General features: G+C 43.0%; 1 protein-coding gene across 1 annotated transcript in view; it reads right to left on the bottom strand.

The window, feature by feature from the left end:
- Positions 1–3358: 3358 nt before the first annotated feature.
- The window catches only part of LOC109882474 (neurexin-3b-like), a 584958-nt gene continuing 564715 nt past the window's right edge, over positions 3359–23601 (bottom strand). Inside the window, exons 23-24 of the mRNA XM_031800486.1 lie at positions 22320–22398; positions 3359–6185 (exon numbers count right to left, since the gene is read on the bottom strand). Coding sequence (XP_031656346.1) covers positions 5176–6185; positions 22320–22398 — 1089 coding nt within the window. The 3' untranslated portion in view covers positions 3359–5175. The remainder of the gene's footprint in view (positions 6186–22319; positions 22399–23601) is intronic.

The raw sequence follows: 23601 nt of genomic DNA on the forward strand, positions 1-23601 counted from the left end.
AAGAAGAGAGGAGAGAAGAAGAGAGGAGAGAAGAGAAGGGAAGAAGAGAGGAGTGGAGAGGAGAGAAAAAGAGCGAAGAGAAGAGAAGAAGAGGAGAGAAGAGAAGAAGAGAGAAGAGAAGAAGAGAGGAGAGAAGAGAAGAGAAGAAGATTGGAGAGAAGAGGATAGAAGAAAAGAAAAGGGAAGAAGAGAGGAGATGAGAGATGAGAAGAAGAGAGGAGAGAGGAGAAAAGCAGAGAGAAGAGAGGAGAGAAGAAGAGAGGAGAGAAGAAAGGATAAGAAAAGAGGATAGAAGAAGAGAGGAGAGAAGAGGAGAGAAGAGGAGAGAGAAGAAGAAGAGAGAAGAGAGGAGAGAAGAGGGAGAGGAGAGAAGAAGAGAGGAGAGGAGAGAAGAAAAGAGGAGAGAAGAGAAGAAGAGAGGATACATCTTAAAGTGGAATAAAGTTTAGGGTGTGTGGAGAGATTCCTCCATATTCAGGGAGCCAAGTGAGTTTACACAGTGGTAAATTATTATTATAATATAGTTTTTTAAGCCATTAGCGAATGTAAATAGTTATTTTCTGTCAATTAAGATAATAATTATCCAATCTGTTTGGGCAAATGTCTGTAATCTATTTCTGCATATTTGACTAAAAGAGGAAACAGTCTGTCAATCACAACAGTTAACCACCCCCTGGGTTGGATTACATGGCCCTGAGCTCACATTTGAAGGGCACAGCACTGGGTATGCCTGCCAGACAAGTTAACAGACCGTTTTATCCAAAGGAACTTAAAGTACAGTGGGTGTATTCATTATTAGTATGGGTATGTGATCAATGTGGGATATTGAACCCACACCCTTGGAGTTGCTAGCACAACACTTTTACCAATTTACTCACCAAAAATCCACAAAATGGCTCCCTTGACTAAACTGAGAGGCTGAGATGCCTTCTTCCTTTTCAACAATACGATCCAGCCTGACAATTAAAGACAAGACTGTCAAACCCATTCATTATAGGGAGGAGGTCAGAGAACTGGCAGTGTGGTGCCAGGACAAAAACCTCTCCATCAATGTGAGCAAGACAATGGAGCTGATCGTGGACTACAGGAAAAGGCGGGCATTAACATCGACGGAACTGAGGTGGAGGGGTTGAGAGTTTCAAGTTCCTTGGTGTCCACACTACCAATGAACACTCATGGTCCAAACATAGCAAGACAGTCGTGAAGAGGGCACAACAAAACCTTTTCCCCCTCAGGAGACTGAAAATATTTGGCATGGGTCCCCAGATCCTCAAAAGATTATACAGCGGCACCCTCGAGAGCATCCTGACCGGTTGCATCACCGCTTGGTATGGCAACTGCTCGTCATCTGACTGCAAGGCGCTTACAGAGGACCGTGCAAACGGCCCAGTACATCACTGGGCCAAGCGTCCTGCCATCCAGGACCAGGCGGTTTCAGAGGAAAGGAGTGTTTTCTCTGCTTCCGCACGGCAAGCGGTACCGGAGCGCCAAGTCTAGGACCAAAAGGCTCCTCAACAGCTTCTACCCCAAGTCTTTAGACTGCTGAACAATTCATACAAATCGCCACCGGACAATTTACCTTGACATTTACCTTGACACCTTCCCCCCCTTATACACTGCTGCTACTTGCTGTTTGTTACCTATGCATAGTCACTTCGTCCCCACCTACATGTACAGATTACCTCAACTAACCTGTACTGCACACTGACTTGGTACCGGTACCCCCTGTATATAGCCTTGTTATTGTTATTCTTATTGTGTTACTTTTTATTATTACTTTTGAATTCAGTCTACTTGGTAAATATTTTCTTCTTCTTGAACTGCACTGTTGGTTAAGGGCTTGTAAGTCAGCATTTCACGGTCTACACAAGTCTACACTTGTTGTATTCGGGGGATGTGGCAAATAAAGTTTGATTTGATTTGCTGTTAATGGATTTCTATACATCATAGGTAGATTCTCACAGAGTCAATGCTAGCTACCTCACTAAGCCCAACCAACCTGAAGTAGTATAGGCCTATTAAAAAGTTCCCCTAGAGAGGAAAAAGACCACGTTAGGAGCTCACTCATTGAGAATGTAAAATAACTTAGGTCGTAATGAAAAAGAAAAAACCTTGGCTAGACCAGGATGAATGAGTTAATGATGTAGTCGTTGTGCCAGCTGAACATACTCCTTACAGCCCTCTGATAAATTCCATCAATGGGCAATTCCAAGGTAATGACCAGGACTGTGTGGCCCATTTGCACAAACTATTGGATGGTGTAACAACAGGTCTGGGAAGAAGGCGCAGCAGCCACCCATTCACTGAGACATAACCTGTCCATATGGCACCGAGAATCTATCAATCTCATTCCTTCCATGCATTTGTTGCCACCGAGACCTGGCGATGGAGGGGCCTAACAGCACTCCTCGTATTCTGGTCTCTTCTCAGAACCTGCTGTGCGTGGAGAGTATAGGAGCGTTTAACACTCGGACTCTGTCTATAAATAGGAATTAGAGATGAATGTGTATACATGACATGTTAAAAACATTACCTGAAGATCAATATAAAGATTAACTATTATTTTTGGGACTTTTAATGATAATTTCATTGGACATTTTAATGGGAAGTTATTGTAAGGTAATTGTCAAAAAATACTTAAACCCCTGGAGTCGATGTCCGTGCTGGACATTTTAATGGGAAGTTATTGTAAGGTAATTGGCAAAAAATACTTAAACCCCTGGAGTCGATGTCCAGAGAAATCTGATTAGCATAATACAAAAATCCCCAGCTAAGTCTGTCTATTTAAGCTAGAGATATCAGTTGTTTTGCATGGATTGCGTCTCAATCTACTGCATCCACCAACGCCGGCCTACACACCAATATGGAAAGGTGAGACTTTCACAAACACATACTGTAAGTTGGTTGTTTTGCTCTAGGACACCCACAGGCCTCACAAGACTTGTCTGAAGGTGCCCAGTGCCAGTTTAAAAAATGAATGGAATATATATATATATATAAAATATATATGGAAGTAGTTTAATGCCAAAAAAAGGGGGTAAAACATGAGTAACAATATAAAAAAATCATTCCCTGATCTTTCTTATATCTCTCAAATATAGGTCACTTTAAAACAAACTTCCTTTTATGTAGTTTTTCCATGTATGAATCTCCGGCTTAGACTCAAATAAGAAGAGTCTATGGTTTATGGTAATGGTCTTCTGATAGAAGGCAGGTGTTGGACAGAGGTTAAGGACCTGAATCCGTTACAGATGAATGTACTCCTAAAAGCTCATCTACCTTAAGTTCCTCCGCTATTCATTTCTATACTCTTTCATACATCCACATGACAAACAGACAAATGTACTCTACCATTGAAAACTTTGGGAAGAATATTTTATTGCTGGGATTTGCCTGGAGTCAAAGGAGCAAAACACAGTTAAGTATTGGGTTGAAAAGCAGTATTAACAACACAAAATCAAACTGAATGTACTTGAGATTTGCTTAGAATACAAAATGAACAAGAAACAACTAAATAAATGAAGTAATAAAAAAAAAAGTACTTGCCAGCACAAATTGTCATAAAAATTTTAAGACTTCAAATGAAAACTGCACAATAAGGGGAGGGACATAAATGTAAAAGAATACAAGTGAAAGTAAGGAACATAGATGTCACAGTAAAAAACAAATCCTCATCCTGTATCTTATTCTTAGTATTGTGCCAGCACTGGGTCTCAAAAATCTGTTAGATCTCAAATTTAAATTCAAATAACAATCAAAGTAAGAATCATGAGGCCCTAGTATCTGGGTGGGCATTTTTCTATTTGACTGATATCTGATATCTTCCAGTTGTAAAATATTCATGCGTTTTAGAAACACCATCCAGAAAGACTAGATTGTCTAACCTAATAATATTTTACTCCTTTCGATTACAAAAAAATACAAGTACGCTATCTCCAGTCTTACCAAACATCGGGGGAAAAAACGTCAGATCTTCGTCATTTAGTACACCGAGAAAGGACAGCAGCTCAAATTATGTCTGTACAATGCAACAAAAAAAAAACTCAAACGGAAACTAAAATGTTATGTACAATATTGACCTGCAAAATACGACGGCTATGAAGTAATAACATATGTAAACATATTTGTTTTGACACAGTTGACTGTGACAACAGATACAAATTCAAAACTTTTCACATTGGATAACTCTTCTTTAGTCACATTGTTTTCAATAGTTGACCAAAAACCCCACAGACATAATGACTTTACTTCTACGAACAGCATGAAACAAATAACTGAACCAGTGGTCTATGGAAAACTGAATGAACTGAAATAAAACTGCTATCAGGAATGAAGAGTTCTGTAAAAGATCTAATTAAAATAACATTTGTACTGGTGCATCCCCTCCAACATGGTCGAATACCATCTAGATCGAGGACGTCATGCATAGCAGTCGAATCCATTTTTGAGAGGGGGAAAAAAGCAAAATAATAAATCAAAATGCATTACTACTATTCATTGAGCGTAGCCTGGTCAGCCCTGACAATGTTTCAGGTGGGTTTAAAAATAAGACACCTTAGCTACCACACACATACCTTACCTCATCCAACACTAGGTATAGAAATGTACCATTTGTATGGTAATTATGTTTTGTCTTTCAAACTTCAACGACTCGTTTAAAAAAAATCTTCAGGTCCCTCACTTATACAGATGCCAGCACCACGTCACGTACATCTCACATGCTCCGAATGGCCGAAATGATGGTTGTTTGTTTTGTCATTTTACAGGGTTACAATGGACAATGTTGTTTACGCCAAGGATCACAAATCTCTCACAGTCACTTGGGAGCGATGTAACATTGAAATATCTTACACTGCCAAACCTCTGGTAACGTCTCCAGGCAGAGCTCAGTCATCTCGTCACAAGGTATCTAATAGTAGTGTCCCTATCAGCCTGTTTCTCTGTATGCTTACCATAGTAAGTGTGCTTTTAGGTCACAGTACATTGGAAAAATGTTCAGCTTGGACTCATTCACTTAGAGTTCTTATGAGAGGATTTGTTTTCCATTTTAAATTGCAGCTCCCAATATGGTACTGTCAAGTGTTTATTCAGATTTTCTCCAAACAGTTATTTTTTGTTGTTGTAGGGGAATGGTTGATTTATAGTATTCTTTGTCCTTATGCATATTCTTTGTCCTTATACATAGTATTCTTTGTCCTTGTCTTTCGGTCTCTTGCCGCTGGATCCCTTGGCGCCACTGCCCCCGCTGGGTACTTTGTCTTTCACCACGGTGCCGTTGGTCTGCGCTGAGTTGCTGATGTAATTCCGTGTCTCGTCTACCTGGTAGGAGCCTTCGTCCCTGTTCCTGTACTTGTACATGGCGTAGAGGAGGATGAGGATGCAGAGTGCCGCGGCCGAGACGATGCCAACCACCATGCCCGTTGTGCTGCTGGATTCTCGTATCACCTCAGATGCCCCCGGGGGCACCCGCCTCACGACTGGTGCGGTGGGTAACGCAGCAGGCACCGTACGCAGGATGGGTGAGGTGATGAGGGGCCCACGAGGCTTGGTGCCATCCAGGTCGAAGGACACAGTGGGCAGAGGAAGCAGGACTATGTCCGGCTGCAGGGCTTTGATCACTTCGCGGTTGTCCATTTTCCCGGCGGGCAGTTTGGCTAGCGTGCCGTCTGATGGAAGGGACGCCTCTGCTACAGTGCCCCCGAGGTTGGGTAGAGGCGGGGTGGGTGAAGTCCTACCCGCCTCTGAGGCTTTACTAGGCCTCAAGTCCTTGGCCTCCCACTTGGGCGCGAGAGCTTTGTAGCCACCTTCGTAGGCCGACGTGGTCAAGATCTTATCTGTTACCAGGGAGAAGGTGGTGTAAAAATCTTCATCGTCAGTGGGGGGCAGGCTAGAGTCGAAAGCTTCGCCAGAGCCAAACCCCGAAATCACCATGCCATCATAATCACCACCATCACCATCAAGACCATCATCACATTCATCGCTGTCTCGGTCCGACAAGCAAGGTACCCCCGCCTCAGTGGCCATGGGCAGGGACGCTTTTGTGGTCTCGATAATGGTGAGGGCGGGGCGGAGGGTTGGGAGGACAGGACGGAGGGTTGGGGGAAGGGGGATGAAGGGGGAACGGGGGGAAACAGGAGGGATGTCTATGGGATCCTCTACAAGTACGGGGATGACTAACTCCCCTCCTGCAAAACAGAAAAAGAAAAGAGAAGAGTTAGAAGAAATGCAAGACGTTAGCTATTCAATCAAACACTGGAAAGTAATTATATAAAACATAAAAAGCAAAGCAGAAACAATTTTTAAAAATTAAAATACAGAAAAAACTAAAATAAGTCAAAAGGGAAAATACTATACCAGTGCAAATTCAATGAAACTAGAACCAACCAAACAATACCATGAACTGAAAATAAACAATATCCAATAAAAATGTATACATTGCATCAAAAGGCTGTAAGGGATGTTCAGGGGTGAGCCAAAATAACAAACAGGCATTTCACCACACCTAACTCCTATGCTTCGTGTTCAATAACAAGTGTACTATTTTGTGAAAGTTTTCACGGACAGAGATATAGTTATTGGTGCTGGCTTTGTAGCTCTGGGACCTACACACCAGAGGGTTGGAACTATATTAATTATGTCTGGTCTAGTGTTGCTGTCTGCCTGTCTGGATACATCTACAGTAGCTACACAATATTGGACTGAGAAATAACATCTACCTTAACTTTAATCATACCTTTCAAGCTTATACACCGATAGGTGTATAATAAATTGAGAGACTTACTTTTCTGCTTTCCTAATATAAAGAAAAAAAATATAGTGACAATTTGCATACAATCCACAGCATATTGTATTATTGTCCAATGGAAATAACAATAATGGAGATAGAGGTCAACCTTGTCGTGTGCTTCTAGGGTGCAAAGACCGGGCTCAACTTGTCATTATTTTCTGTAGCTATTGATAGGGTCTAATGAAATTAAACTGAGGTAAATATCCCTACATTCCTAATGTTATTATGGTGAGTTCACTAGGCTCCCCCACTGGCCTTAACCCCTTGCCTTTTGACTGCTCTTATACAGTTGCCACAATGGCACAAAGTCACCTGACAGTTCCACAACAACAGCTGAATGTACTTCTCACTTTTATCAGTATCAGTTACTATGTTTGTTGTTGACTAGTCTATCTATCTCTTCTTGTCCTTCATTATATTATTTTACGATTAGGGCGGTTTCTAAAAACATACGAGAGTAACATTCAGATGTCGGTTGAATCTGCGTAAACCTCTTGCCAATGTGGCTAGCTTGTACACTGCAAAGGCTCACCACAAACAGGGCACTAAAAGAAGATGCAGATATCTAATAAAATAAAAAGGAAATAAAGAAAAAGTAAGGCATTGCAAACACAGTTAAGACTGAGAGTTAGAGAAAACATGGTCAACATTCACAAACTAAATAGATTTATCCAAAGAAGGATTATTACATAGAAAGAGGTCAAATACATTCTGCTTCAAAAATCATAAAAAGCCTACGAAATTTTTTTTCCAAAAAGAAGAAAAGTATACCATCAGTTTTGCCAACTTACATCAACAAATTGCCCGCATGATTTTGGCAGGAAGAAAAAAGTGTACAAAAGAAAGTTGTGTAAGAATGTTTTTGGACAAGTTAGGTTAGTTTCTTTTTAACAATTTTGATGCATTTGAGTTATTTATCTTTTAGACAGGATGGTACAGGGAAGGAAGAACACACATCCACACATGACATGAAAAATAATCTTCACCATTCTGTTCAGGATTATTATATATTTTTTAAATAGTAATTTCTTTTCATAAAAAAGAAAACTGTACATCTATAGATACGTCTTGGCTGTGAGAGAAAAGCTCCTTTTGTATAACTCCTCCATAAATATTTAAAGTCTGATTATTAAACTTTTTTTTAAATATTTTTTACAACTTTTTTTGCTTAACTTTAACTTGAACTTCGTTGTTCATAAGTTTTGAATGAATGGATGCATGTACATATCTTAACATCTACGTAAAAGGGGGTTCGGATTGGGGGGGGGGGGGGTGTAAGAAGGGGGGAGGACCTAGGAACATACTAGGTAGGAAATGACATAGATGGGGGTGAATGTGTACGTCAGTTGCCATGTCCATGTAAAGGTGGTACGAAGCGGCCGGGCGGCATTAGAGCTTTTGGCTGTAAGGAAGGGATGGGGACATACAACCCATGAGCATATATACATACCCATCTACAGAAGAGAACAGCACTTTCAACACTGACAGTTTTTTACAAACCCTAAGCTGCAACTTCTTTCTTTGCCATGTGGAATTAAATAATTAAATAATTAATTATAGTCCAAATGCAATCCAAATTTGCTAATTGAATAACAGGAAAAAATTGAGCAGTGTAAGAACAGGTTTGAAACGTGGTGAGGACAGTTGTATTTTTGAGTTTTCTTCTAGTTTTTTTCTCAATGAAATTGTAAATTTTCGAATTGTATACTGGGTCATGTGTTTGGGGTGGCCAATCAGAGCTGTGTAATTCAACCATAGTTAACCAATAAAAATCATTAGTAAAAAAGGAAGAAATGTCCTAATTGGGAATTCTTTACCATTCCACTATCGATAGTACTGCTAAGGAAATTATCATATTATTAAAGAGGTCATTTTGAGCAATTTCAGTAATTAACATAGATATCCACATATGTATATTTACATATATGTACAAATAGACATAAGGAAATTACAAATTGGCAAGCAAGAAATTAAAAGCATTAAAATTCTCACACTATCAAAGATGAACAACCAGAAAGCACACACTGAAGCAGACATAGAGAAGAGGGACAGTTCGTAGGGGAAGTTGTCACCAACTTCATGTAGTAACTAATAATAATAATAACATTATTATTAGTTCATTCTTTATGAAATAAATATCTGTTGTTAGTCATTTTAAAAACACAGAACAGGCGTGCAATCTGGATGTAATTCAGAGAGAGGTAAGGTACATATTAGACAGGATCGTTTAGTTGTTTTTACTATTAGGTTCATGGTTAATGCGTGCTTTAAGTAAGTTGCATTTAGGGAGAGTAATATACAATAACAGTACAGCAAGCTGGGGTCAGAGGGTCAGGATGGGGTTAAAGGTGACTAGAGGTCATTGCATCAAGGCCTCAGGCAAAGAACAATTTATTATCAGACATCAACCATCGGAGAGGAAGAAGAAACACCATGGGTGATACACAACCCACATGATGTGGCGTAGACTTCAAATTATAACATTCATCAAATGAATGTCTACTTTTAGTAAATGTATAGTTCAGTTTTATGTTAATGCATAACCAACAGCCTTCGCTTGACAGGTACACACAGTGTTCAGAGGAAGTTCCACAAGAGGGCTCAAGGAGTTGGGGCTATCCGTGCCCCTTTGGGACGTGATAAGGAGTTGAGGCTATCCATGTCCCATTGTGATGTGATAAGGAGTTGAGGCTATCCATGTCCCATTGTGATGTGATAAGGAGTTGGGGCTATCCATGTCCCATTGGGACGTGATAAGGAGTTGGGGCTATCCATGTCCCATTGGAACGTGATAAGGAGTTGAGGCTTTCCATGTCCCATTGTGATGTGATAAGGTCATTTATGTTAGATCTAATGTTCTTGTTCCGCTGCTTTGGCCTCTGGAATAGTGCTGTGAAACACGTGATTGGATTATATTGTGACGTTAGGCTAATAACTATGAAAGAGCTATAGTATCTATGGGATGGTACAGTGAGGGAAACAAGTATTCGATCCCCTGCAGATTTTGTACGTTTGCACACTGCCAAAGAAATGATCAGTCTATCATTTTAATGGTAGGTTTATTTGAACAGTGAGAGACAGAATAACAACAAAGATCCTCCCGTGTAGTTCTGGGCTGATTCCTCACCGTTCTCATGATCATTGCAACTCCACGAGGTGAGATCTTCGCATGGAGCCCCAGGCCGAGGGAGATGTTTCTTCCATTTGCGAATAATCACACCAACTGTTGTCTCCTTCTCACCAAGCTGCTTGGCGATGGTCCTGTAGCCCATTCCAGCCTTGTGTAGGTCTACAATCTTGTCCCTGACATCCTTGGAGAGCTCTTTGGTCTTGGCCATGGTGGAGAGTTTGGAATCTGATTGATTGATTGCTTCTGTGGACAGGTGTCTTTTGTACAGATAACAAACTGAGATTAGGAGCACTCCCTTTAAGAGTGTGCTCCTAATCTCAGCTCATTACCTGTATAAAAGACACCTGGGAGCCAGAAATCGTTCTGATTGAGAGGGGGTCTCATACTTATTTCCCTCATAAAAATGCAAATCAATTTATAACATTTCTGGATTTTTGTTGTTGTTATTACTCTGTCTCTCACTGTTCAAATAAACCTATCATTAAAATTATAGACTGATAATTTCTTTGTCAGCGGGCAAATGTACAAAATCAGCAGGGGATCAAATACTTTTTTCCCTCACTGTATATGTTGTGGTATAACTGAAAACTGCGGATCACCACCAAGCCTAGGTGTGGAGTCTAGAGACAATGTAGTCTGCTCTACACTCAAATTCAGTGTCCCTGTTCCTATCGTGTGGCTATGGTAATGTTTTCATCTGACATCGGCTGCCTGCCCTGTTGGATAAACAGTAACGTCGCTCACTAAGTGATTTCAGAGAGGTGGAGGGTATATTTCTCTCTGTCTGCCCTGTATCGTCTTGGCCTTGTATACATCTATCCACTCGACCCTTCATTCCTGAACACCTAAAAGCTTTTGGCAATTGTTAGCTTTCCAGCTCGATCAACAAAACCTTTGCATACCATCTGACCCAAAGGGAGCTGCCTGGTTGTGAGAGGGGTGTGTGTGTGTGTGTGTGTGTGTGTGTGAGAGAGAGAGTGATAGAGAGAAAGGGGCTCAAGGAAGAAAAAGCATACCAGAGGACCTTGACATTTTAGTAAACACTTTGATCCTCTAACGTTAGCTCTATTACCAGCGTTGCACATTTCATTGGTTCACCTCAGTGGAAACACTGCACATTCTAATGGGTTTACTTAAAGAGATGCTGTTTGTTTTGATTTCTTTGTTAATGTCAAGATGGACTGGCTTTGTGGACTAATGTCAAGATGGAGGGCTTTGTGGACTAATGTCAAGATGGAGGGCTTTGTGGACTAATGTCAAGATGGAGGGCTTTGTGGACTAATGTCAAGATGGAGGGCTTTGTGGACTAATGTCAAGATGGAGGGCTTTGTGGACTAATGTCAAGATGGAGGGCTTTGTGGACTAATGTCAAGATGGAGGGCTTTGTGGACTAATGTCAAGATGGAGGGCTTTGTGGACTAATGTCAAGATGGAGGGCTTTGTGGACTAATGTCAAGATGGAGGGCTTTGTGGACTAATGTCAAGATGGAGGGCTTTGTGGACTAATGCCAAGATGGATGGGCTTTGTGGACTAATGTCAAGATGGAGGGCTTTGTGGACTAATGTCAAGATGGAGGGCTTTGTGGACTAATGTCAAGATGGAGGGCTTTCTGGACTAATGTCAAGATGGAGGGCTTTGTGGACTAATGTCAAGATGGAGGGCTTTGTGGATTTATGTAAAGATGAAGTGGTTTTGTGGACTAATGTCAGGATTTGCGCTTTGTGGGCTAATGTCAAGATGGAGGGCTTTGTGGGCTTTGTGTTAAGCCTCGCTTCCTTTAGTACAGGAAACCTGAAGGTACACAACTCCCTGACCTGTCAGTTCCTTTCTCTCTCTGACTCCCGCCCCCCCACTAAATAGGGAAGCGACGTTAGTCCTTTATACAAGTGGTCCTTGTTCTTCAGACAGACACAGAGTCATGTAGGATGAATCAGACTAGTCGAGGCAAAAGCAGCTTGAACAAAACAGTCCTCACAACCCACCTCAGCATCCAGAGGAAGACAGATGCAGTGTGGATGATGACGAAAATCTCAGAGCAGCAGTTTCTGTCTTATTCCCTGTCTCTTCTCTTCTTCTCTTCCTGTCCCCCTCTCTCTTCTCTTCTTCTCTTCCTGTCCCCCTCTCTCTTCTCTTCTTCTCTTCCTGTCCCCCTCTCTCTTCTCTTCTTCTCTTCCTGTCCCCCTCTCTCTTCTCTTCTTCTCTTCCTGTCCCCCTCTCTCTTCTCTTCTCTTCTTCTCTTCCTGTCCCCCTCTCTCTTCTCTTCTTCTCTTCCTGTCCCCCTCTCTTCTCTTCTTCTCTTCCTGTTCTCTTCTTCTCTTCCTGTCTCTCCCTCTCTCTTCTTCTCTTCCTGTCCCCCTCTCTCTTCTCTTCCTGTCCCTCTTCTCTTCTTTTCCTGTCCCCCTCTCTCTTCTCTTCCTGTCCCTCTCTTCTCTTCTCTTCCTGTCCCTCTCTTCTCTTCTTCTCTTCCTGTCCCTCTCCCTCTTCTCTTCCTGTCCCTCTCTTCTCTTCTTCTCTTCCTGTCCCCCTCTCTCTTCTCTTCCTGTCCCCCTCTCTCTTCTCTCTTCTCTTCCTGTCCCCCTCTCTTCTCTTCTTCTCTTCCTGTCCCCCCTCTCTTCTCTTCTTCTCTTCCTGTCCCCCTCTCTCTTCTCTTCTTCTCTTCCTGTCCCCCTCTCTCTTCTCTTCCTGTCCCTCTCTTCTCTTCCTGTCCCCCTCTCTCTTCTCTTCCTGTCCCTCTCTTTTCTTCTTCTCTTCCTGTCCCCCTCTCTCTTCTCTTCTTCTCTTCCTGTCCCCCTCTCTTCTCTTCTTCTCTTCCTGTCCCCCTCTCTCTTCTCTTCTTCTCTTCCTGTCCCCCTCTCTCTTCTCTTCTTCTCTTCCTGTCCCCCTCTCTCTTCTCTTTCTGTCCCTCTCTTCTCTTCTTCTCTTCCTGTCCCCCTCTCTCTTCTCTTCCTGTCCCTCTCTTCTCTTCTTCTCTTCCTGTCCCCCTCTCTCTTCTCTTCCTGTCCCCCTCTCTCTTCTCTTCTTCTCTTCCTGTCCCCCTCTCTCTTCTCTTCTTCTCTTCCTGTGCCCCTCACTCTTCTCTTCTTCTCTTCCTGTCCCCCTCTCTCTTCTCTTCCTGTCCCCCTCTCTCTTCTCTTCTTCTCTTCCTGTCCCCCTCTCTCTTCTCTTCTTCTCTTCCTGTGCCCCTCACTCTTCTCTTCTTCCCTTTGTGTCTCTCTCTCTTTATTTTCTGACTAATCTCTGTGTCTGTCCAGCGTTTGCTGAGACCTCGGAATAGAGTTAAGTCCCATCAGGAAGGCAGCGCGACGGGTTTTAGCGGCTGTGACAGCACAGAGAGACAGATGGCAGACAGGCAGGCAGCACACAGGCACTCACCCAGACACAGCCACAGTGACTGACTCAGTGAGATTTTACAGGGCTGGCTAAAGATTGTGTGTGAAGAGTCGTTTTCAGACCTTAAATCCCGTTGTGCCTGAGGCCTACTACAGCAGATTCATTCAACTCTGGCTCGGCAGGCAGAGAGATGATTACCAGAGAGAGAGAGAGTGAGCGAGCGAGACCAACAACACAACACTTACTATCAGAGTATGTCAAGGTACATACTGCACCTGGGCTTATTATAATATACAGGTGCATCGTGGGAAAGTTTGAGCTTTCTACCAAGCAAAGCAAACTGATCCTATCATCTATGGGGCACAAACTAGACATGGACAAGTTTCTGTCTTTTCACCTTGAGGTGAATCTCAGTAGCATACATCTAAGAGAAGTGGTGTTATTTACTAACCTCTTCTGTTAGGACGTCGTTCTTTAAACAAAGTGGTCTATGTTCAGACAGAAGTAATGTAGGATGCGTCGGAACAAATACAGTCCTCACAACCCACCTCAGCATCCGGAGGAAGACAGATGCAGTGTGGATGATGATGAAAATCTCAGAGCAGCAGTTTGTCTTACCCCCTTTCATCTCCATCTGTCCCCCTCTCACTATCTGTCCCCCTCCCTCTTCTCCTCTCCTCTATCTGTCCACCGCTCAATTCTCCTCTCCTCCAGAGTCCAATGGCGGCAAGCTTTACATCACTCCAGCCGGCGCTTGGCATTGTGCATGGTGATCTTAGGTTTGTGTGCAAACCCATTTCATGAAGCTCCCGACGAAAGTTATTGTGTTGACGTTGCTTCCAGAAACAGTTTGGAACTTGGTAGTGAGTAATGCAACCAAGGACAGACAATTTTTACACGCTACGCGTTTCAGCACTCGGCGGTCCCATTCTGTGAGCTTGTGTGGCCTACCACTTCACGGCTGAGGCGATGTTGCTCCTAGACGATTCCACTTCACAATAACAGCACTTACAGTTGGCAGAGAAGAAATTTGATGAACTTACTTGTTGGAAAGGTAGCATCCTATGATGGTGCCACATTGAAATTCTCTGAGCTTTTCAGTAAGGCAATTCTACTGCCAATATTTGTCTATGGAGATTGCATGGCTGTGTGCTCAATTTTATACACCTGTCAGCAACGGGTGTGATTGAAACAGCCGACACATTTTAATGGGTGTACAAATACTTTGGAATGTATTCAGACCCCTTGACTTTTTCCACATTTTGTTAGGTTAAAGCCTTATTCTAAAATTGATTAAATTGTGTTTTTCATCAATCTACACACAATACTCCATAATGACAAAGCAAAAACAGGTTTTTAGAATTGTTTGCAAATGTATTACAAATAAAAAACTGAAATATCAAATTTACATAAGTATTCTGACCTTTTGCTCAGAACTTTGTTGAAGCACCTTTGGCAGCGATTACAGAATAGAGTCTTCTTGGCTACGACGCTACAAGCTTGAATTTGGGGAGTGTCTTCCATTCTTCTCTGCAGATTCTCTCAAGCTCAGGTTGGATAGGGAGTTTTGCTGCACAGCTATTTTCAGGTCTTGGCCACTCAAGGAAATTCAGAGACTGAAAGCTACTCCTGCGTTGTCTTGGCTGTGTGCTTAGGATTGTTGTCCTGTTGGAAGGTGAACCTTCGCCCCAGTCTGAGGTCCTGAGCTCTCTGGAGCAGGTTTTCATTAAGGATTTCTCTGTACTTTGCTCCTTTCACCTTTGCCTCGATCCTGACTAGTCTCCCAGTCCATGCTGCTGAAAAACATCCCCACAGCATGATGCTGCCACTACCATGGTGCCAGATTTCCTCCAGACATGACGCTTGGCATTCAGGCCAAAGAGTTGAATCTTAGTTTCATCAGACCAGAGAATCTTGTTTCTCATGGTCTGAGAGTCTTTAGGTGTCTTTTGGCAAACTCCAAGCGGGCTGTCATGTGCCTTTTACTGAGGTGTGGCTTCCGTCTGGCCACTCTACCATAAAGACTTGATTGGTGGAGTGCTGCAAAGATAGTTGTCCTTACGAAATTTTATCCCATCTCCACAGAGGTACTCTGGAGCTCTGTAAGAGTGACCATCGGTGACCATCGGGTTCTTGGGCACCTCCCTGAAAGAGGCCCTTCTCTCCCGATTGCTCCTTCGACCTCATGGCTTGGTTTTTGCTTTGACATTTTCACTTTGTTGTTATGGGATATCGTGTGTCGATTGCTGAGGATTTAAAAAAAATGTAAAACATTTTATAATATTCCTGTAACTTCACAAAATGTGGAAAAAGTCAAGGGTTCTGATTACTTTCCCAAGGCACTGTACAGTACATCTGGGATGTCCCAGTACATCTGGGATGTTTGTATGTCAGGTGTCCTGTCCCGTTACAGGAGAATGTGGCAGACATGTCTTTTTTAAATATTTTTTTTACTAGGCAAGTCAGTTAAGAACAAATTCTTATTTACAATGACAGCCTAGGAACAGTGGGTTAACTGCCTGTTCAGGGGCAGAACGACAGATTTGTACCTTGTCAGCTCGGGGGTTTGAACTTGCAACCTTCCGGTTACTAGTCCAACGCTCTAACCACTAGGCTACGCTGCCGCCCGTCTTAATCCGTCATCATGAGGCTGGCTGGGTGCACTCCTGCTCCAGCCATTCTCCAGCCAGCCACGGCGTCGTAACGCAGCCTGGCGAGTCCCGTCTGCCGGTCAATTTGTCGAATGGTCATTAAGCCCCCCCCCCCCGCTCCATTGACATGTGTCAGCTGAATAACCTTTAAACTGATCTAGGGCCTGCATTGACGTGACAGCCGGCCCGATGGGACATAACAACGCCAGAGCAACACAGCTAGTTGAGAGACGGAGTCATTGATCTACCCCTCTCATAGTTCACTCTCTCCACTGGTTTCATCCCCCCTGTTTTCCCTCCCGCCTCGTGTTAAAGAGACATGCAGAATTAGGTTAGGTCTCCATTAGATTACCGGGCCTATTCATCAGTCGTTAATCTAAATGCTCATGTAGTTACATTTCATGAGGTTTTATTGCATGTGGTTTGTCTTGTGCTGCTAGGTGGCTGTCTTATGTCCTTGTTTTATGGAGGCGCTGTTCGACTGACACTGTTGTGAAGTAAACTATCTGTCGCTCTGCTCTTTTGTTCTTTAAAAAATAGCGTACGATGTTTCTAATGTTGCACTGGATAAGACTGTCAGCTAAGTGACTAAAATGTAAATGCAAAATGCTATAATTCGCTAAGACAAGCCAAGGCAGAATTTGTTCCCTGCACCAAAGTGACTGATTACCTGCAGAATAACGATGAGGTTTCACAAGACACTTGAACAGCATGTGGATGTCGTGGTTGATCAATCCGTTTGTCAAGTAGTCAAGTGACTTACATCTGACAGAGTTGTAGCGGTCTACATGGATTATGGTTGATAAGGAAGTTAGTTAAGGGAAATGTGCTTCATTATGTTATCATCTACTCATTGAATTGGTACATTGCACAACTGTGGTTCTTGAAATGGAGTCAGCCGCAGGTGTAGAATATTCTTGGCAATGTTCCTTATTTGCCTTCTTGTGGAACTCTCTCAGGATCAGAGGGTAGGTTCAGGTTTAGACAGTTTTCAAACATAGACAAAACAATCACAGACAAACAGTAAGAACAGACACAACAGGTTGGCAGACGTACACAGACAGACAGACAGAAAAACACTACAGGCACGGTAACCATCACGACAAGAAGCAGGAGGGGCAGCAGTGGAGGGGTAACCATCACTGCTGCCCCAGGCAGGGCGAGGCGAGGTTAGCCTGAGAGCAGAGTTGTAGGTGGAGGTAGAAGCACACAAAATGGCCACCAATCAAATCTCAGCATGCATTAGCAAGAAGGAGGAGGAGTCACCGAGGTAGTTACAGGAAGTTAGTCGTCTAGTCTACTGTATAGACATGCCAAAAATGCCTTCGACTGGCAGCAACATATATAGAATAGAAAAACAGATATACTTTGCAGCAATAAAATAATTTTTATGCCACCTGCATTCAAAACCGACATGTATATGCAGAAAGGCTGAGAGAAAGAAGGCGGGGTGGGCGTGGGGTTGGGTGGGTGGGGGGGTGGGGTGGGGGGGGGGGGGGGCAGGGAGTCATTCTTTCAGACACAACTTTCTTGAGACAGAATGGGGTTGCCTGCACAAGGCCCAAAAAAAGTATGATGGCAAGAAAATATTGTGTTGCCTTTCATTTCCTGTGTTGTAAATGGAAAATAGGTTTCAGAATCAGCCTTTAATAATGGCACAGAAAACATCAACAAGAAGATGAGTGGGAGTACTGTTGTTTCACTTTCAACCACAGAGATATCATGCGGCACAAGATGAGGCAAAGGGGAGGGATCAGCTCTATCCTGGTAGATGGGCGGATGAGGAGAACAAAAATCAATAAGTCCGGACAACTCAAATCATAAGCAAAAGAAGAGTAAAGTCAGAAAGGGTACAGAAGAGTAGAGATGTCCAGAATACACTTCACTATGGAAAAGAAAAAGATTCAAACATAAAAGAAACAAAAAAAATAAAAAGAATGTCCTGCAACTGTTCATAAAACCTGAAGCAGAGGGGCAGCATGAGGGTATGATTGTCTGTGTCAACATAGTGAGATGCATGTATGACTGTTTATGACTAAATGTAGTTTATTGTTACCCCTACAGTATGCCTCCATGAGGGGGTATCAAGTTAACTCAACTCTGACTGACAAGTTCAGAATATACTGTACTTACTCAAACTTTTGCTTCTGAGAATACTTGGGATTTAAGTTTTGGAAGTTAAACTTTTAAATTGTTCAAGCTGTCCGCCATGTCCATTTAATTTCAGCTGTCCTTAGGTAAAACAAAGTCATTACAACTTCATGCATTGAGATAACATAAAGCTATCATATGCATTGAGATAACATAAAGCTATCATATGTATTGAGATAACATAAAGCTATCATATTTATTGAGATAACATAAAGCTATCATATTTATTGAGATAACATAAAGCTATCATATGTATTGAGATAACATAAAGCTATCATATTTATTGAGATAACATAAAGCTATCATATGTATTGAGATAACATAAAGCTATCATATGTATTGAGATGACATAAAGCTATCATATTTTTATTTATTTTATTTTACCTTTATTTAACCAGGCAAGTCAGTTAAGAACACATTCTTATTTTCAATGACGGCCTGGGAACAGTGGGTTAACTGCCTGTTCAGGGGCAGAACGACAGATTTGTACCTTGTCAGCTCGGGGGTTTGAACTCACAACCTTCCGGTTACTAGTCCAACGCTCTAACCACTAGGCTACCCTGCCACCCCATATGTATTGAGATAACATAAAGCTATCATATGTATTGCTTTCCAGAGAAAATCTAATGGGCCACATAAAAAAAACTTTCCTACTAAAAACCTTAACCACAATGCCTTTAGCCCACGATACAACTTAAGGTCACAAAGCTCTAGAGATTATAAACTGTACAATTACTTCCTTATCCACTGTACACATATTCAGAAACCTCTTTCAACACGGAAAAATATAAATAAATAATTAAATCAAATATATAATTAACTAAGCCGAATCGCTGATTCATTATCTCCTACCATGGATAACAGAATAGGCCAATACATAGTTTTCAGGTGGTCTTAATGAAAACCGATTTACATTGTGCTGAGAAAAAAGTGGACATATGTTTGATAATTAGCCCAGGCATATTTAGGCAGATTAGCTCGGAATTAATTAGTGTTCGCTGATGGCATTTGGAAGGACAGCCCACTAATACATTTTTTTTTTAGATCGCTAGAGAATGACATCCACAGGAGGGGAGAGAAGGGGAGAGAATGACTTCCACAGGAGGGGAGAGAGAATGACTTCCACAGGAGGGGAGAGAAGGGGAGAGAATGACTTCCACAGGAGGGGAGAGAAGGGGAGAGAATGAATTCCACAGGAGGGGAGAGAGAATGACTTCCACAGGAGGGGAGAGAAGGGGAGAGAATGACTTCCACAGGAGGGGAGAGAGAATGACTTCCACAGGAGGGGAGAGAGAATGACTTCCATAGGAGGGGAGAGAAGGGGAGAGAATGCCATCCACAGGAGGGGAGAGAGAATGACTTCCACAGGAGGGGAGAGAAGGGGAGAGAATGACTTCCACAGGAGGGGAGAGAATGACATCCACAGGAGGGGATAGAGGGGATAATGACTTCCACAGGATGGTAGAGAGGGGATAATGACTTCCACAGGATGGTAGAGAGGGGATAATGACTTCCACAGGATGGTAGAGAGGGGGAGATTGACTTACACAGTATGGTAGAGAGGGGATAATGACTTCCACAGGATGGTAGAGAGGGGGAGATTGACTTCCACAAGATGGTAGAGAGGGGATAATGACTTCCACAGGATGGTAGAGAGGGGGAGATTGACTTCCACAGGATGGTAGAGAGGGGATAATGACTTCCACAGGATGGTAGAGAGGGGATAATGACTTCCACATGATGGTAGAGAGGGGATAATGACTTCCATAGGATGGTAGAGAGGGGGAGAAGGACTTCCACAGGAGGAGAGAGAGGGGAGAATGACTTCCACAGGAGGTGAGAGAGGGGAGAATGACTTCCACAAGAGGTGAGAGAGGGGGAGAATGACTTCCACAGGAGGGGAGAGAGAATGACTTCCACAGGAGGGGAGAGAAGGGGAGAGAATGACTTCCACAGGAGGGGAGAGAGAATGACTTCCACAGGAGGGGAGAGAGAATGACTTCCATAGGAGGGGAGAGAAGGGGAGAGAATGCCATCCACAGGAGGGGAGAGAGAATGACTTCCACAGGAGGGGAGAGAAGGGGAGAGAATGACTTCCACAGGAGGGGAGAGAATGACATCCACAGGAGGGGATAGAGGGGATAATGACTTCCACAGGATGGTAGAGAGGGGGAGATTGACTTCCACAGGATGGTAGAGAGGGGATAATGACTTCCACAGGATGGTAGAGAGGGGATAATGACTTCCACAGGATGGTAGAGAGGGGATAATGACTTCCACAGGATGGTAGATAGGGGGAGAAGGACTTCCACAGGAGGAGAGAGAGGGGAGAATGACTTCCACAGGAGGTGAGAGAGGGGAGAATGACTTCCACAAGAGGTGAGAGAGGGGGAGAATGACTTCCACATGAGAGTAGAGAGGGGGAGAATGACTTCCACATGAGAGTAGAGAGGGGGAGAATGACTTCCACATGAGAGTAGAGAGGGGGAGAATGACTTCCACAGGAGGGTAGAAAGGGGGAGAATGACTTCCACAGGAGGGTAGAAAGGGGGAGAATGACTTCCACAGGAGGGTAGAGAGGGGGAGAATGACTTCCACAGGAGGGTAGAAAGGGGGAGAATGACTTCCACAGGAGGGTAGAGAGGGGGAGAATGACTTCCACATGAGAGTAGAGAGGGGGAGAATGACTTCCACAGGAGGGAGGAGAGGGGGAGAATGACTTCCGCATGAGAGTAGAGAGGGGGATAATGACTTCCACAAGAGGTGAGAGAGGGGGAGAATGACTTCCACAGGACAGGGGAGAGAGGTGGAGAGAGTAGGAGATGACTTCCACAGGAGGGAGGAGAGGGGGAGAATTTCCACAGGGATTCAGGAGAGGAGAGAGCGAGAGAGGCCCTTCACACAATAGTCATAGAATTTGAATATTCAATAGTCCACCGGAACATTTACCAACCACAGAACGGTGACTTGAATGGAAATGTCTGTTCTGGGTAGTTTATGTCTATGCTGGTTCACATTGAACCAGGCAATATTTGTTTGTAGTTATTCATTTTCAGGACTAGTAGGAGTGTATCAGACAGTATTTGTTTGTAGTTATTCATTTTCAGGACTAATAGGAGTGTATCTGGATGAATTATCCTCATGACAGACAATATGATTGGCTGTGCTCTGATGGGGCTGAGCTGAGCTCTGTTGGGGACATGACAGACAGCTTATCATTAATATTAGCATGCAGCAAACCGCTCCTAAACCCAAGTTGTCTCAAAACAAGTGATATGTTTCCATTTCAAATCTACTTCCTGCTCAGCTCTGGCATTATGCGTTATCATTATTATTATTATTATTTCACACTACTGAGAGTTATAACTCACTTCAACCTGGTGACAACTATGTGTGGTGTAGCAGGAGAGAGATATAAACGATGCAGACAGAAGTTGGAGGATATCTGTTGTCTATTAGAGTGTTTCAGGTAAGGCAAGCCTCCAACGTGTAAGGAAACCAAAGGAACAAACAGGGGAAAGAGAGAAGAGAGAGGGGGGAGGACTGGGTCTGCTGTAGTTAGTCTGCTACATATCACAGTATCTCTGCTGAAAGCATTTTTGTTCCCTTGTAAAAAATAATCTCAAAATGTATCCTCTGTCGAGAAGAAGCACACACACACACACAGCAAGAAACATGTCAACCATGTAAAACAGGACAGATACATTTTGAAGCATCAGTGTGAACATGGAGCTTGATACTAATTTGGCACTTTTTGATTGAAAGTTTGCTCTCCTTTGAAAGCTGAGAGAAAACTATTTAGTATTCACGCTTTTCACCATGTTAACGACCAGAGGCCCCACCGCTCAGTGTCATTTGTATCAGAGACTATAATCCAACTGTATTACAGACTACAACACTATAACATATGCGGGTGTGTAGAACTATGAATACATTTACTCAGAGTTTGGAGCATAAATATTACTTCAAAACCTCAAAAGTGACTTTTCTACAGAGGGCCTCTGCTAAGGATTTACTTTCATCAACTTCAAAGTGCTTGGAGCTCTTTCAACTTTCCACATACGTATAGCTGAAACCCTCAGACCCTGACTACTGTATCTCACGGTGCTTTTAGGGAGTATTCTGAAGTTACACTTTAGGCTCCCATGGGACCTGATGCTTAGAAGAGAACGATCCTCTTTTTTTTTTGGTTTTGGTTGCAAATCAATCAAAGGAATAAAAATAGACTGGTAGGTCTGAGCAAAGCACAACTCGACACACCCATCCCACCTGCGTGTCCGGAATCACACTCCTCCAGATCCTCGTCGTCGCTGGAGCACTCCGCCGACGATACTATGTCATCTGTCGTCTGCCGGGGCAAGAGAGACACCGGGACAGACAGAGAAGAGACAGTAGAGAACATGGTGAGAGGCTGCACATCACAGACCTTGTGGCAGACAGTGGACCCATACAGTCACCTAAGTTAAATATATCTGTATGGAAGATTGACCCTACCAGAAGACAACCTAGAGAGGCAATAGAGCACATCCAGTCTCTTACTACCATCCCACTCCAGCCTATACTAAATACCTAGACAGCCTGTACTAGATATCAAGACAGCCTATACTAGATATCTAGACAGCCTATACTAGATATCTAGACAGCCTATACTAGATATCTAGACAGCCTATACTAGATATCTAGCCAACCTATACTAGATATCTAGACTGCCAATACTAGATATCTGGCCAACCTATACTAGATATCTAGACAGCCTATACTAGATATCAAGACAGCCTGTACTAAAGACCTAGCCAGCCTATACTAGATACCTAGCCAACCTATGCTAGATACCTAGCCAGCCTATACTAGATATCTAGCCAACCTATACTAGATACCTAGCCAGTCTATACTAGATATCTAGCCAGTCTACACTAGATATCTAGCCAGTCTACACTAGATATCTAGCCAGTCTACACTAGATATCTAGCCAGTCTACACTAGATATCTAGCCAGCCTACACTAGATATCAAGCCAACCTATACTAGATACCTAGCCAGCCTATACTAGATACCTAGCCAGCCTATACTAGATATCTAGCCAGCCTACACTAGATATCTAGCCAACCTATACTAGATACCTAGCCAGCCTATACTAGATATCTAGCCAGCCTATACTATATATCAAGCCAACCTATACTAGATATCTAGCCAGCCTATACTAGATACCTAGCCAGCCTGTACTAAATACCTAGCCAGCCTGTACTAGATACCTAGACAGCATGTACTAGATATCAAGACAGCCTATACTGGATATCTAGACAGCCTATACTAGATATCTAGCCAGCCTGTACTAGATATCAAGACAGCCTATACTAGATATCTAGCCAACCTATACTAGATACCTAGCCAGCCTATACTAGATATCTGGCCAACCTATACTAGATATCTAGACAGCCAATACTAGATATCTAGCCAGCCAATACTAGATATCTAGCCAGCCAATACTAGATATCTAGACAGCCAATACTAGATATCTAGACAGCCTATACTAGATATCTGGCCAGCCTATA

Source organism: Oncorhynchus kisutch, linkage group LG21, assembly GCF_002021735.2.
Source record: "Oncorhynchus kisutch isolate 150728-3 linkage group LG21, Okis_V2, whole genome shotgun sequence".
Classification (NCBI taxonomy): domain Eukaryota; kingdom Metazoa; phylum Chordata; class Actinopteri; order Salmoniformes; family Salmonidae; genus Oncorhynchus; species Oncorhynchus kisutch.